At 39.7% G+C, this 15,200-nt stretch overlaps 1 protein-coding gene across 16 annotated transcripts in view; it reads left to right on the top strand.

The window, feature by feature from the left end:
- The window catches only part of RALYL (RALY RNA binding protein like), a 643,381-nt gene that overhangs the window by 551,842 nt on the left and 76,339 nt on the right, over positions 1–15,200 (top strand). For all 16 annotated transcript variants that reach the window (XM_048841084.2, XM_048841083.2, XM_048841088.2 and 13 more), the window contains one exon: positions 3,142–3,174. In XM_048841084.2, the coding sequence (XP_048697041.1) occupies positions 3,142–3,174 (33 nt within the window). The remainder of the gene's footprint in view (positions 1–3,141; positions 3,175–15,200) is intronic.

Here is a 15,200-nt window from a genome sequence, read left to right as displayed (position 1 = left end):
TATATTAATTTGTATGCACTGAATTACCTGTTAAAATAAAAGGCCAATGGATGATTGTATTCCCTTATTACCTGAAACACTTGAACTAATTTAAAATAATGCTGCATATTATCTAAAAGCATTTAGTCAAATATATAGAGGCGGGTCAAACTTAGGCCAGCACAGTTAAAGCAAATGGAATTCCATCTTGAGAATGAATTTCAAATAGATTTTTAATTGCAGTATTTTATCCAGAGAACATTACCTCAAACATTTCCTTTGTGTATTATACCCACCAGATTATGTCCTTCATCAGAACACTGATGTCCCAGAGCTCTCCTCATGACAAAATTGTTGCTGTAAGACTGCAAAACAAAAACACAGATGTGCTTTCAGTTCTCTTTCATCTTTACTGTTATGAAGAAAATATCAGAGGCCAAAACTTATGAGATTCTTATGAGGGCTGGATCACCCCCTTGCGTGGAAAAACCCACTGGAGGGATGATAAGGGAAAAGGAAACTCTGTAAGGATCATCACAGAGTTTCTACCTGTTTTATTCATAATGGGAACAGGACTTGCACCTTACAGATGGAGCCACAGGGCACACCCCCAAAATATGGATCCTCTGGGAGGAAGCCACGGCCATCTATATGGAGGCCCCCACTGACCATCCTGCTTCCTGTCATCTTGGCATAGAACTTGACAGGCACTAGTGACTGTCCAGGGAGTTCTGTAGTAAAGGTAATGCAGTCTTACACTGTAGTATCTTTCCTGGGGTATGATATATATCCACTCACAAATACATCAACACAGGGCCACCCAGTCCCTTGAAAAGGGCAGACGCTGCCGTGGAGACAGATGACTCTATTCTTAAGTGCTAGAGAGGAGGGAGAAACATGCACAGAAAATACATTGTGATGGGTTTCTGGCATCTACTCACCCTTACTTAAAGCACATGTGTGAAAGTTGCATTAAAAACTTAGGTTTCAGTCCCAGGAAACTATATTTCAAGTATATTGCATCCAACAGTCAAGAGCAAGACAGGTGCTTAAGCGTTCCCACCAGTAATTTTAGAAACCTCTTCCTGATAATTAAATGCTTTGCAAAAGTTGATGAACATTATTAAAAGTAAACGTAATACTTGAAGTTGACTGTCTTTAGAATGTGCTAAGATGAATACATGTTTGAAAACAAACTTCTGGCTAGATTATTATAAACGTTTGTACTAAACCTAATTTTGTTTTGACTAAATCTTTACTATATCATGTACCTAATAAAATTGTGGGGTGGGGAGAGAGTAGATTTTGAGAAATACATTATTTTGTAGTATTTTTGTTTAGTGTGGTTGGATTTTTGTGGGGTTTTGTAGTAGTTAAGGTGTTCAATTCCAGAGACATGCCACCATTTCTCTTTGGCTATCATCATTATTAAAAAGACGCTGACAAATATTTTATAGAGTTTGTTTTGCTTTTTATCTTTTATTCTTTGTAGTGCTCTCTTTCAAATGAAATTCACCCTTGTACAGAGGGCCTACATGTACTCTATATACCACTTATATATCACCTAAGTTCTCAAAATAGGTCTGTAGAGTTTTTCTTTTAACCCCTCTTCACAAGGCCCTTCACTCACATTCACACCCAGTTAATGTTATGGACACCAAAACTATCATGACACATCTGCCAGAAGTGCCTGAGCTAAAAGGGTGATGACATTTTACAAAATGGATGATATGTGGCATAAGAAGGCAAGGGAGATAGCATGTGTGACAGGTTGGATCACAGAAACCCCCTTGGGGCTGCCACCTGATGTGCCAGGTTTCAGAGTAACAGCCGTGTTAGTCTGTATTCGCAAAAAGAAAAGGAGTACTCGTGGCACCTTAGAGACTCTAAGGTACCTGATGTGCCATGACTACTTCCGCCCCTGCTTTCCCTGCCCTCCCAGCTGGGGACTTATGGGGTATGATATACATCCACTCACAAAACCAGACCAGTGCCCTGCCTGGTTTGAGCCAGATCCGCCAGCCTGCTCCAAACCCAGACCCAGGTCTGAACCACGTCCCCTAACAGCTGTAGGCTTAAACTGAAAGCAGCTTAAGAAGTGTTCCTCTCTTTAACACTCAGATGCCCAACTTCCAATGGGGTCCAAACCCCAAATAAATCTGTTTTACCTTGTATAAAGCTTATACAGGGTAAACTCATAAATTGTTCGCCCTCTATAACACTGATAGAGAGGTATGCACCGCTGTTTGCCCCCCACCCCCACCCCAGGTATTAATACATACTCTGGGTTAATTAATAAGTAAAAAGTGATTTTATTAAATACATAAAGTAGGATTTAAGTGGTTCCAGGTAGTAACAGACAGAACAAAGTGAATTACCAAGCAAAATAAAATAGAACACGCAAGTCTATGTCTAAGAAAACGGAATACAGATAAAACCTCACCCTCAGAGGAATTCCAGTAAGCTTCCTTTTACAGACTAGTCTCCTTCTAGTCTGGGTCCAGCAATTACTCACACCCCCTGTAGTTACTGTCCTTTGTTCCAGTTTCTTTCAGGTATCCTTGGGGGCGGAGAGGCTATCTCTTGAGCCAGCTGAAGACAAAATGGAGGGGTCTCCCACGGGCTTAAATAGACTTTCTCTTTTGGGTGGAGACCCCCTCCTCTCTCCTATGCAAAGTCTAGCTCCAAGATGGAGTTTTGGAGTCACATGGGCAACTCACATGTCCATGCAAGACTCAGTTTTTAGTAGTAAAGTATCTTCCTGAACTGGAGCATAGGAGAAAAAGAATTTGACTTCACATGGAAGTAGGCAGCATGGGAGGGGGAACATATGAGTGGGATGAAAATGCTCCTGTTACACTGCTTATCAAGTCAAGTGTCCTTCCTGTGAAATGCACCCTGAAGTGGGTTTAGTTTGGATCTGGTTTGCTGCTTTGTAAACATTCTGCCAGCTGAAGTCATTGGGAGTCTTGTAACTAACTGATTTCAATGGGAGTTGGATAAGAACTTTGATGCTCTGCTATTGCTGCCAGATTGTGCATTATCACCATATAAAGTGCAATAGATCGATTAGAGCCTTTTAAGTCCATAATTTAAATGCTATACAATATAATATGTGTATATATATATATATTTTTAAAATATCTGTTATTTACTTAACAGACTTGATTCAAAGGAACCTTTCCTGTCTGTTGGGTGAGTATGTTTATATATGTATATATATCTATATATTTTTAACCATTATACAATATTGTTGACCCCATTAGACCAATCAAATATAAAATGTTGAAATGTTAAATTCTCTCATTTAAACAGTCATTCATTACTAAACCTAAGGTTGGAAAGCATAGATTTTAGTCAATAAATGTCAGCAGTCATTGATTTCTCCTTCCACTCAAACATGACAAAAAATGTTTTGTCTTTGCTGAATAACTGAAATGAACAGAGGAGATTTTAAATATATGTTAGATGATGCTCTTGTAGACAACTGTTGTATTAGTTGTCTTGATGTTGTTCTGTCAGTTAATATGAATTTCATGTTACCAAATTTATTAATCTAGTATGAATTTTGATAGTATTTTTAATACCATTAACATGCTGTTTTTAAAATGTCACTACTAGTGCAAAAAATTAAGTTGATAAAACTGTTTGTAAATATTGCTGTTTTTCATTCCAATTTGTAAAATATAAAATCAGATCTTTTTCAAGCTTATGAACCATATGTATATTGGTATGTGTGTTAAAACAGTTATAAAACTTGTAACCTCACATGCACTGTCACCAATTTTCATACTTTGTTAATTCAAGCAATTCTTCATCTGTTTAAAACATTATTTTTAAATATGTTGTATTCTGGAAAACAGTACTCACTTGGTAAATGCACCTTTGTTTGTATATCATAAAGGTAAGTATTAGTATTGTATTTTTGAGTCACAGCTGCACTCTTCTTAGTCTGTCTTCCCTGTATCAGTATCACTTTTCTCTAAATCTGCTCTAACACACTGTTTTCTCTCTTTCTTCTTTCCACTTCACTCTCCTTGTTTTATTCTATCCAATTCTGTCTTCTTGGTCTCTTCTCATTCCCTCATGCTTTCTCCTTGGTTCTCAGTCCTCAAAACTGTAGTATTGTATACTGCTAAGAATATATACAACCAGGCAAAGGGTCCTGATGCAAAGTAGTCAGGTAAGAGCTAATCTGAGCACATAAATGATCCGTAACTTCCAAACCATAGTATAAAACCAAGGAGTCAAGAAATGCTCCATAACTGGTATATATAAAATAAAAGCAAACCAGAGAAACATGTGAGTTATGGAGTCAAAAATGTAGTGAAAATAGGGACCAGATTCCTCAAACATTTCTGTCCACGAATAACTGAACTCATATGAGTTGTCTCAATGATGAAAATGGGACTGTTGCATGAATAAAATTACACGCATCAACATATGCCAGATTATGCCTAATCTTTCTTCGTTTCTGCCATATAAAGTAACTAAGATTTGTTTGGTCGTATCTTGAATTAATTGCATACTTTTTTCTCTTTTTTTACTTTTGACATATAATTTAATTTGTTTTTTCCTTAGGCACTCAGAAATGTCTAAAGTGAATAAAATGCTTTTTAAAATTTGTTCTTGCTTTTGCACTGGAAATGACCAAATGAATTATTATTTCACCAATTTGTGTTGCTAATTCTCACAATTTTTCAATTACCATGATATTTGGTGTTTTTCTCAAAGCCCCAGCTTCTGAAATCAGGGGATTAGATGAAAATCTCTGTTTTCATTTAAAAAAAAAAAAGTTTATGTCCCTTGTGGTTGTAGAAAAAAATTAAAACTTGGCATAGGTGTACTGTAGAGGCTCAAAAACCAGAAGGCAGATAAAGAAAAATATCTCCTAATTAATCATTTATAATCACATGATTTGGGGGGACTATCTCATGATTTTTGAATGTTTGGGGTTGACAATACTGCATTTGTTTTTAGCTACCGCTCTGTAGAGTCAATTTACCCCCAACACAGTATAACAACTCTGTGATTTTTCGCTGCTCAAACTAGCTGCTTCCCAGGAAGGATAATCTGAACAATGAAACCCAGGCTCTATGCAGAACTGTGCAGAGGTTTGTCTGGGGCACATCCTTGTTTTCCTCAGTTGTAATTATCATATGTCAGAATGCAAAAACTTCCCTCATCTGTAACTTCCTTGCCTATATACTTGCCTTTTGCCATTCCTACGTAGCCAGGAAGAAGAAACAGACTTGCTGAGTCACAGGTCTGAGCAAACAGGTCTCCTTCTTAGTGCTGTGTCAGGGATTTACTCCACCTAATTGCAAACTGATTTTTGTTTTAACTTGTTCAGAGGCTTTGCTCCCATGCTGAGATGTTGGATTTCAAGATTCAGCCCAGAACGACAGTTGAAGCCATAAACTCCTGAAACTACATTAAGTGCTTGTAATAGAGCTGCTGACTCAACCTTAATTAGAATAGCACGTGTACCCTGTAATGCCCCTTACATTTAGAATAGGCCAAAGCAGCTGTCTAAATTAATTTCCGTTGCTTACAGATGATTTGCTTCTGCAGGTGAGTTTTTAGTTTATCTCCACTGTGCAGTGGAGACTTGCTTGCATCTTATCATTTTACTGCTAGCGAATGATAATTATACTTTTTTATTATTATTATTGCAGTGTCTAGGCTAATGATCAATAGGGATCTTCATGATTGATTTTGTGCGTTTGTATGTGTGCATGCTATGCAAAGCAATATTAAATGTAGCAACCTAAATGCCAAAGGCTAATTAGACGTGTGTAGAAGTGATGAGGAGCTGTACTGCCCCAGTGGGAGCTACGGTGGGCATAGACAGAGACTCACGGATTGTATACACAGGGACACTCAGAAAATTAATCTGAATTAACTAAAGGTGTAAATTTAAAGACGTGTAGTTAAAGCACCGTAAGCCCCTCTGAGGACACTCTTTGGGCTTGTCTACAGTTAAAATGCTGCAGCTGTGCTGTTTTAGTGTTTCAGTGAAGACACTTCCTACACTGACAGGAGGGCTTCTCCCATCAACATTGGTAATCCACCTCCCCGAGAGGAGGTAGCTATGTCAACGGGGGAATTCTCCCATCAACCTAGTGCTGTCTACACCAGGGGTTCGGTTGGTTTAACTGTATCATTAAGGGGTGTGGATTGTTCACCCCCTGAGTGAAGTAGTTATTCTGACCTAATTTCCTAGTGTAGACCAGGCCTTATTCAGAATAACAGTAGCCATGGGACTTGTTACATAGTGCAGCAATGTGCACTACAGCGTGCGACTTCCAAAACACGCTAATGTGTTGTGCACTAATTGGTCTGTGTAGACCTTGCTGGTGTGCAGTAGAAGTTCACTGGTGGACTTTCACAGCACTGTTTCAAGCACTAGAGAAGTTTTTGCGTGTGCCAGCAGGATCTGTGTGGACCAATGAGCGCACAATACATGAGGTGCTTTAGAAATCATACACCGTAGTGCACATTATCACATCATGTAGACAAAGCCTTTATTCTGTTTACCTTAACCCGCTTTGAAAATTAATTTGGATGAACTTTCCTGAGTGTCTCCATGCAGACAAGTCCTTAGAATGGTGTGGTGTTTATTTTCCTTTCCAAGGGTGGCCATTTCCACAGGCAAAGGTAGAGGAGAATGATGCCCATTTCTTCTTTGCCCCTCACCACACTCCTGGGGCAGTTTGCACACCTGGAGTACATGTGGGTCATAGTCCCTACATCTCCTGAACAAAGAAGATGTGATTATTCCCCACCAGAAGGGACCACTGTGCTCATCTAGCCAGACCTCCTGTATTACAGAGGCCACAGAACTTCCCAAAATTAATTCCTGCTTGAACTAAAGCATATTATTTTTTAGAAAAACATCCAGTCTTGATTAAAAAATTTCCACCACAACCCTGGGTAAATTGTTACAATGATTAATTACCCTTACTGCTAAAAATGTGTGCCTTATTTGCTGCCATTTAATATGTCACATTTGGGTTCCATTCAGAAGGGTCATGACAGGAAGAGAGAGAAATACAGCTGATTCTTTTTATGTCTTTCAGCCTCTGCCAGCTGCACAGAATAGGTTTACTTAATAAGCAGGCAGTAGCTTTTCACAGTGATTGAAAATCCATTCGCTTTAAACATCTTGTCAGCTGAGAGTCAAGCTATTTCTCCTCCTTTTGTGTAGATGTTTAAAAAAATCAAATCCAGAGTGCTAATTTTTCAGATCTTTTTTCAGGCTTAGTCATTTGTGATAAACGTTACACATGTGGAAGAGGGATGATCTGGAGATGGGGAAAATGGCCTGGGGTTGGGATGGGCTGGGATGTGAAATGAGTTGGTGGTCAGAGTTTATTAGGGGTTGTCTACACATGAAAGTTAATTTGGATTAAGATATGTGTCTGAGTTTAATGCACAATAGTTATTCCTAAATAACTCCATGTCTGGACATTCGTATTCCAGAAAAAGAGGGCCTTGTTCCGCTTTAGCATTATCTTCTTTGAAATTTGTTCTGGAAAGTTAAACTCCATGTGCAGATGAGAATTTACACAGTGTATAATTGTCCTCTTATGAAAAATCACAAACAAAATTGGCACTAATTGACACATTTTTTGACAATCTTAGCAGAGACCCCATCACCTGAATGAGCTACCCTGTCCTCAGTAGGATCCCAGTTCAGGAAAACACATAGTTAGGTGTTGTCCTGCAAGGACGTACTTTCTTGAATCATGGTCCAGGAGAGGTCCCTTTAGAACCAAGTGGGGAAACATTGATTAAATGGGATGATGAAGCTCGCAGTGCTGTCCCCCAGTGTATGTGACTAAATTCTGGAAAAATTTCATGCTACAAAAATTGGAATTATTTTCAGATACTTTTAAAAAAGCAATGCCAAGTCCTGCTGTAAATTTCCCCCCTTACATATCTATATTTCCTTACAGTACTGTCAAACTACATAAAATCCTTATTCTCGCTACTGGCAAAGCTATTTCTGTAAATTTTATTTGATGCTTGCTTAATATAAAATTTTTCAACATTATTTATAATGCAAACTTCTGGATTAAATAAACACACAACAAAATCTTGCATACATAGCATAATTTTAACCAAACCTTTGCAATTTTTTGTACATTTCTAAGACACAGGTATTTCATCCCCAGACTGTAGTTTAGATATAGGACACAGCTCAGAAATGGAATTATACCTCCATCTCATTTGCCTTAGAGGGATATATAATAATCTGTGCTGAAACTTAAGTATCATGTTTAGTGTTGGCTAAATGTAACCTGTTTATTCATTTACTGTATGAACGGTCCATCCTCCTAAATAATCTTTATTTTAATTTTGCATTCCCTTCTCCAGTGACTTTTGCAAATATCCCTCATGACTGCTAATAAAAAAAAAGTAGGGAATGTCTCTCTAGTATTTTGGTGCAGAGCTGCTCCTGGCTTCATGGTTCAGGGATTTAGTTTTCTCTCCTGTACCATTCCTTCCTGTCCAAGAGCCCACGGAGGAAGCTCTGGGAGTCCGGGGAACTACACCTGGGCAGGGAACAGGAAAAGGGAAGGCTGGGGGAATATGTGAATTATCCTCACCTTCTCAGACCCGCACTCCATTTGAGTCCCACTGGGCATTCAGATAAGAATTAATGCAGTCTGAGCCTGTCTATGTTAACTTTCTGCTGCTTGCCTCTATGTTATGGACCACCAGCCGAGGAAGCCCTGGCTGCATTGCAGGCCAAATGGAGACATTTTACCTAAGAGCTAAAAAGGGAGGGTCCCAAAGCCAGTTCTGAGGTACAGGGTCTCCTGTAGATCATCTAGGTGCCCCAGGGATTTTCGAGTTCTGGGGAAAAAGCTTCCTGTTGATTTCAAGGTTGGAGGACAGTGCAAATTTCACCCCTCAGAACTATGTGGAGAAAACTCTTCCAGAGGAAGTTTTGCAGATTTTTAATTCCGATCAGAAGGAGCAATCAGGCCCTATATGAATTAGCTATTTCCTTTGATTAATATTCCAACCGGATATTTCTGTTTTCTAAGGTGCTCAGTAGAGGTTCTTTCGTTCGAGTTCATTAATTCCTTGAACAAGCTTTAATACACACAGCATGAAGCAGAATAAGAACGCCATGGCAGCACAGCAAGATTATTTTGATAACAATGGCACAAAACCTTAACCCCTGACTGGCTGATGGGAAGGGGGAGTCCACTATCCCTGATGCTCTGCTTCAGCTTGTAGCTGTCAATGGGGAAAATACTTTCCTTGAGAAGAGAAAAATGGAGGATAACCAGAGTGAGGGAGAGGGCAGCTTTTAAAATTAATAGTTAAAAACTTAGCAAATTCAGCAGCCCTTCGTCGCATTCTTACATGTGGGCCAGCTGCTCAGCGTGAGTAATGTTCTCAGGACCACGTGGATGGTGAGAGGAGGGACTACACACTTGAATATAATAATTCTAACCTATATAGAGCTCCCTCTTTGCAAGGCAGCAACCGTATCTTTGGCTGAAAATCACTTCAGGCTCTGTGCTTGGAATTTATTCTGCCCAGGAGACAACAGTTACCTTAAATACAGGGCACAGCCTAAAAAAAGTGGAAGAGATTAAGTTTTCCATTTTGTATAGCAGCAATGTGTGTGTGGGTGGGGGGGGGGGTTGTCACATTCGCATGTCAAGGGGTTCACAATGGCCCTGCATTTCACTTATTGCTAAATGGGAAGGAGGTGTAGCTAGATCCCAGATAACTGGGCAGGAGGCTAATACAGAATGAGGGTCCTCGTATGGAAAAGTTTGCAAACCACTGTGCTATACTTTAAAAGAGCTTTACTGGATACACAATTTTCCCAGTTGCTTTCCACAAGATTTAAGATTTAATATTCTCTGTTTCCTATCAGGCTAATTAAGATTCTTAAATAATCACCTCATCCACCCACAGCACTGACTCTCATACTGGTTCATACAGAGCTCTTTGCTTGAGGATCTTCCTGAAAATCTGAGATTACTGAGAGTTGGATAGAAAGGGTGCAGCTCCATTTCCAATTACTGCCTCTCTCAGTGTGCTGGTAGTCTCATCTTGTCTCTGTCTGCATAGAGATTCCATCTTATTTATTGTTACACTCAGCTGCAGTTTAAATAACAGTAGTATTGCCCCAATGTTTCCCTGATTATTTCCATTACACACACACACACGTACTACTAATACTTTGGGCAAGGAAAGCTTTTTCTAATTCCATTAACTTTGATTAGCGACAAACTGACTGAATGAACACCCTAAGAAATCCCTCTTCAGCTCTCTGACCTTAAAATCATTAGTTATGTTGCACTTCATAATTGAGAGAGGCAATAGAGCATGAGATCACTTTTCCCTCTCCTGGTTATTCCATTTGCCCTTCTCTTTTTCTCTGTCTCCTTCACTTCTGTTACCCAAGACTACCTTTCCATTACTGTTTCTCTGGAAGCAGTATGTAAGTAGTATTTTTATGCTCTGGGTTAATATCAAATCAGTAGCAGTAACCCTCTGCAGATAAGGATCCTGGTCCCATCTATACAAGAGGGCCTCTTGCTCCAGCTTTGCTGCTCACTGTCCTTGACAAAAAGCCTATTTTGTTGCGGTCATAGGAAAACATGTTGAATTTCTCCTGCTACTTATAAAGCTTCTTGGGCTTCACAAGAAGTAGAGTGTTTTCAGGGCTCTGACACCTTTTTGGCTTCTCCATCCAGAGCCTCTCCTGAGTACAGTAACAGGCAATGCTAGAGAGGATAATTCCTTCCTATAGCAGCAACTGGATGGCAAAGCAGAGCAAGTAGTGGTATGTTGCAAAAAGAGGGCTTACTCAATTAAAAACAAAAACAGGTTGTAGCTTGGGACCTGAAGTGTGGTGTTGAAGACACGGTTTTCTTCAGGGTTCTCTGCTGTTTTGGTAGCGGTTTCCTTTCAACATACATGATACAGAATTGGCAAACACTCCCTTACACAGGGTTCACCAGATGTACATACAGACAGATACCATAAATGCAGTAGCTGAGGAAACACAGTTGCACAGGATACAGAGACCTATTCTTGCAAGTGTCTATTACTAATTCCTAAACATATACCATAAGATGAGTGCCAGTGGTGGGACCGGGGAGCTGAGGCAGGGAAAGAACTCTGGGGAGAGGAAACTGTAATGTATCAGGAGTTCCTGAAGGAAAACTCATGGGAGGAGAGAACTCCGGAGCACTGTGGCACTCTCAGCCACACACATGCAGTGCAGACATGCCAAACCCACAAAAAACCTCGGGGTTTGTTTTTGGCATAACTGGCTTGTGAGTTGCTTGTTGGCTTAAGTTTTTGGCTTGTAGCTTGTTGCTTGTTGCTTTTTTTTTTTTATTGGCTCCCGGCAAGCAGAGGCAAGGGGGGCAAGCAGGGGCAAAGGGCGGGAGAGAGTCAGGGGCGCACAGCGGGCCCACCACAGTCCCAGACTGCACGCCGGAAGGATCTAGTTACATAGAGTGTTGGAGTTCTTAGGAATTGGCTTGTTTTGGCCTTGTTTTGAAATGGGATTAGCTTGATTTTTGGCTTATTATGAAAATCGGGGTGCTTATTTACCCCATGAAAGTTGGCAACTGTGGCAAGGGTAACAGTTGGGGGCCAGGGCAGTTTGCCCCAGGCCTCCATTTGAGAGGGGTCCCAAACCAAGTGGTGTTGCAAGCTGGCACGTGAGGTCACAGCGCCACTCACTGAAAATAGGTCCGGCAACCCTTCGGTCACAACAGAGGGACCATGAGGCCAGACCTGAGTGGTGCTGTGACCCTGTTCACCTTGAGTGGGGAACTGGACCCAGCCCTGTGAGACAGAAACCAATGCTGCTCTTCCAGGTTTGAACACAGTAAATACACATTTAAAGTTTCATTTGTATTTTCATTTTGTTAGTATCGAGTACTGTATTAAAATTTATAATATATTTTCTGATCATTAATATTGAATTACAAATTGTGTTGTTATTACCATCATCGTCCATCTAGGCAGCAGCTACCATGTGTGTGGACAGTACAAATATCCTTTTAGCTTTTCAGGTTCACTGACACCTATGCTTCAACAGCAATGCCAGATAGTTACAAATCATTTTAAACTCTTTAAATAAAGAGGGTGCTCTGAGGGTCAGATTGTCTAGTGGCTGGCACACCTGACTTCCCGCCCCTTGCTTCTCTGGCAGAGGTACCTTAGTTCTTAAGGAGGTGTGGTAGGTGGACCTGGATCCTCCCTCTCTTTCTCCCTCCCTCCCCACCAGGGCCCTCTGTGAAGCAATGCCCGAACAGGGACCTCCCAGTAGAGAGTCTAAGTCCATTGCCCGGGGCTACCTCCGACCTCTGTCATTCTGTTTGGGGCGTGGCCTCTACAGTCTGTTTGGACTATAATGGCTCAGTTCAAGTACTGGCCACTTGTGGATTTTTTGCAGCGTTCTGACATGCTTCAGGTCCCTCCAGGCAGGGCAGCAGTAAGATTGATGGGGCCTAACCCCACAGTATCTCAGTCACACAGTTCACTCAGATCCTAGGTGCACCTCCATCTCCGTAGCAGTTTCCCTTGGTTAGGGATTCAGTGCTTCTTCCCTGGAGGCTGTCCCCAGCCATCAGGCTCCTAGTGATGGTCTCTTCATATAGGAAGGTTTCAGAGGAACAGCCGTGTTAGTCTGTATTCGCAAAAAGAAAAGGAGTACTTGTGGCACCTTAGAGACTAACCAATAGGAAGGCAGCTAACTTCTACCTTTTGCCCAGTCAGCCCAGAACTGAGCCAGGTTCTTACCTTTTCTTCTCCCTCCAGTCCTGGCATTGGCTGTAGGTACAGATGGGTGGCTCTCTTTTACCCATTTTTTGGTGGTGTTAGGTTTCTCAGCTTCATCACAGGGATCCTACATCCCTTACTCACATGGGTAATTAAGGGATGCAGGATCAATCCTCTAGGGGACAGGCAGAATGCAGAAAACAGATAATTTTTTCCGGACACCTCTGCCTTTTATCTCTGGTATCACCAGCAGATACTGTTCAGTGACTACAGACCATTAAGCCCATCCTCATTCATTATATTATTTAAATTTAAAGTTAAAGTTAGCCAAGTCCTAGTTCTAGTGAAACTGGGTTTTAGAATTGGTTGAATCATTCTAAAAAGAGGTGAAGATATTTTAAGAACTAAATGGGGCAAGTTCATTCCACGGCTACTCATGGCATCATATTACTCAGACTAAAACCAGCTAATTTCTAAAAATGTTGGTGAATCCCAACATTTTCATGAGTTTTAGAATGAGTAATTATTTGTCAAAGTCTTCCTACTGGAGTCGTGCCAGTTGCTCTTCATTATTCTTCTATCATCTAATCAGGGAGCAAAAACCACAGTTAGATTTCCAAACCACAGACACCTTCTGACTAACAAATACAAAACAATCAGAAGTGCACAAACAACCTAGAGACTGAAATGTGTTCACATGAACTATTTGTCAAATATCTAGGAATAGTAAATACCTTCACAGAAACCAGGATGGAATCATAGACAGAAAAAAGGGCTAAATTAGTTGGATAATTTATTTGAAACTAATAATTTAGCCAGTGCTATTGAACTTTGTGTTACTGGATGATCTAGAGCAGGAGAAATGAAACTGCAGCTTTTGGGATGCTGAAGTCAATGCAGCAGAAAGAATTAGACTTCATTAACACAGATCCTTTGCATCATACTGAGTCAAACTGTTCCCGTCTCTACTGTACTGATAGAAGTAGTTGCTGGGTATTGTGTAAAGCTTTGTTTCCTTGCAAAATGAAGCTCTCCTGTATAGTCAATAGAAAATATTAAACATAATCATACTTTATATCTGTGCTCAAATGCCATTTGGTTTCAACCAGACATTATCTAGGCATCAATAGGTAGACATATTTCATGTTCTGTCTGATACTTTATAGGCTATAAAACTGTCCTGCTGTGTAAAGCATTCATAGAAAAATAACTTCACAACCATGTAAATCCAATATTGATGAGTAATGGTAATGTGTTTTTCTGGGGAGAAAACAGAAAATACTAGAGGTAAGATCAGCAAGCATATACAAAGAGAGAGAGAGAGAGAGAGAGAGAGACTTTAAGAGTTTCAATTCCTTCACAGAGTCTTGTGGATTATAGGACAGTATGCTATAGGCAAAACTGAGAAGTAAATTATTATAATAGCTTAATTAATAGACTATACAAAAGCAAATGTACTCTAAGATATTTTTGTATATTTGAAGTATAGTGTGGTTTACCTGTAGTGATATAAACATTGTAAATGAAGACTTCTCTAAATATTTACTTATGGTGTCATATTCATATTGGTACATTAATTTTCTCAAGCAATAGTTTGCAGTGTTATAAATGTTTCTCAGGCAAAGAAGGGCTGATTGTCTTAGAAACATGATGATTAATGCATCTCAGTTAACAACAATTACAAATGTGTCTTTCCAATTGTGGGACTGAATTTATTAGCATTTAACAATCATGGACATATCTTCACTGTTTCTGGAGCAGGTAACACTGTATACTCGGATACCATTTATGAATTCTATTTTAAAATAGAAGAAAATATTTATTAAAATATTATTAGATACAAAAGCTGTTGAATAAAGCACATTATAAAAGTGAATTAGTATTATGTTCTTAAGGGATAAGAAGTATAAGAAAATATAATTAAATATTTCCCCCCATGAGTATTTTGCTAAAACAACAGGTGTGTCTGTTTTACTGCTTCATTGGAGCTTAATGTACTGGGTATGTTGCTTAGCAGTGCTTCCACATATATCTGCTAGTGTATGTACAGACTAGCAAAAAGGCCAGTATCCCAATGGAATGTTTCATTTCACAGAATGTTGCTGCATTCTAGTGCCACGTGTCACCTCCAGCTGAGAATATTGGGCCAAAATCTGCTCTCAGTTATACCAGTGTAGAATTGGAGTAAATCCATTGAAGGAATTGGAGATAATGCCAATTTACACTCAGATAAATAAAAGGATCTGGGCCATTGACTTCAACAAGTTATTCTGGATTTACAAAGAGGTAGCTGGGAATGGAATGTGGCTACTATTATTTATTATTCAATACTTATTAAGCACCATCAATTACTTCATTGTTGTACAAATCATATATATGTTTAGTCCCTACCACAAGCAGTTTACATGGGAATTAGACAATATAAATTTACAATATATTGGAGG

Source organism: Caretta caretta, chromosome 2 (assembly GCF_965140235.1).
Source record: "Caretta caretta isolate rCarCar2 chromosome 2, rCarCar1.hap1, whole genome shotgun sequence".
Taxonomy (NCBI): Eukaryota; Metazoa; Chordata; order Testudines; family Cheloniidae; genus Caretta; species Caretta caretta.
This window is presented reverse-complemented; position numbering and strand designations above follow the sequence as displayed.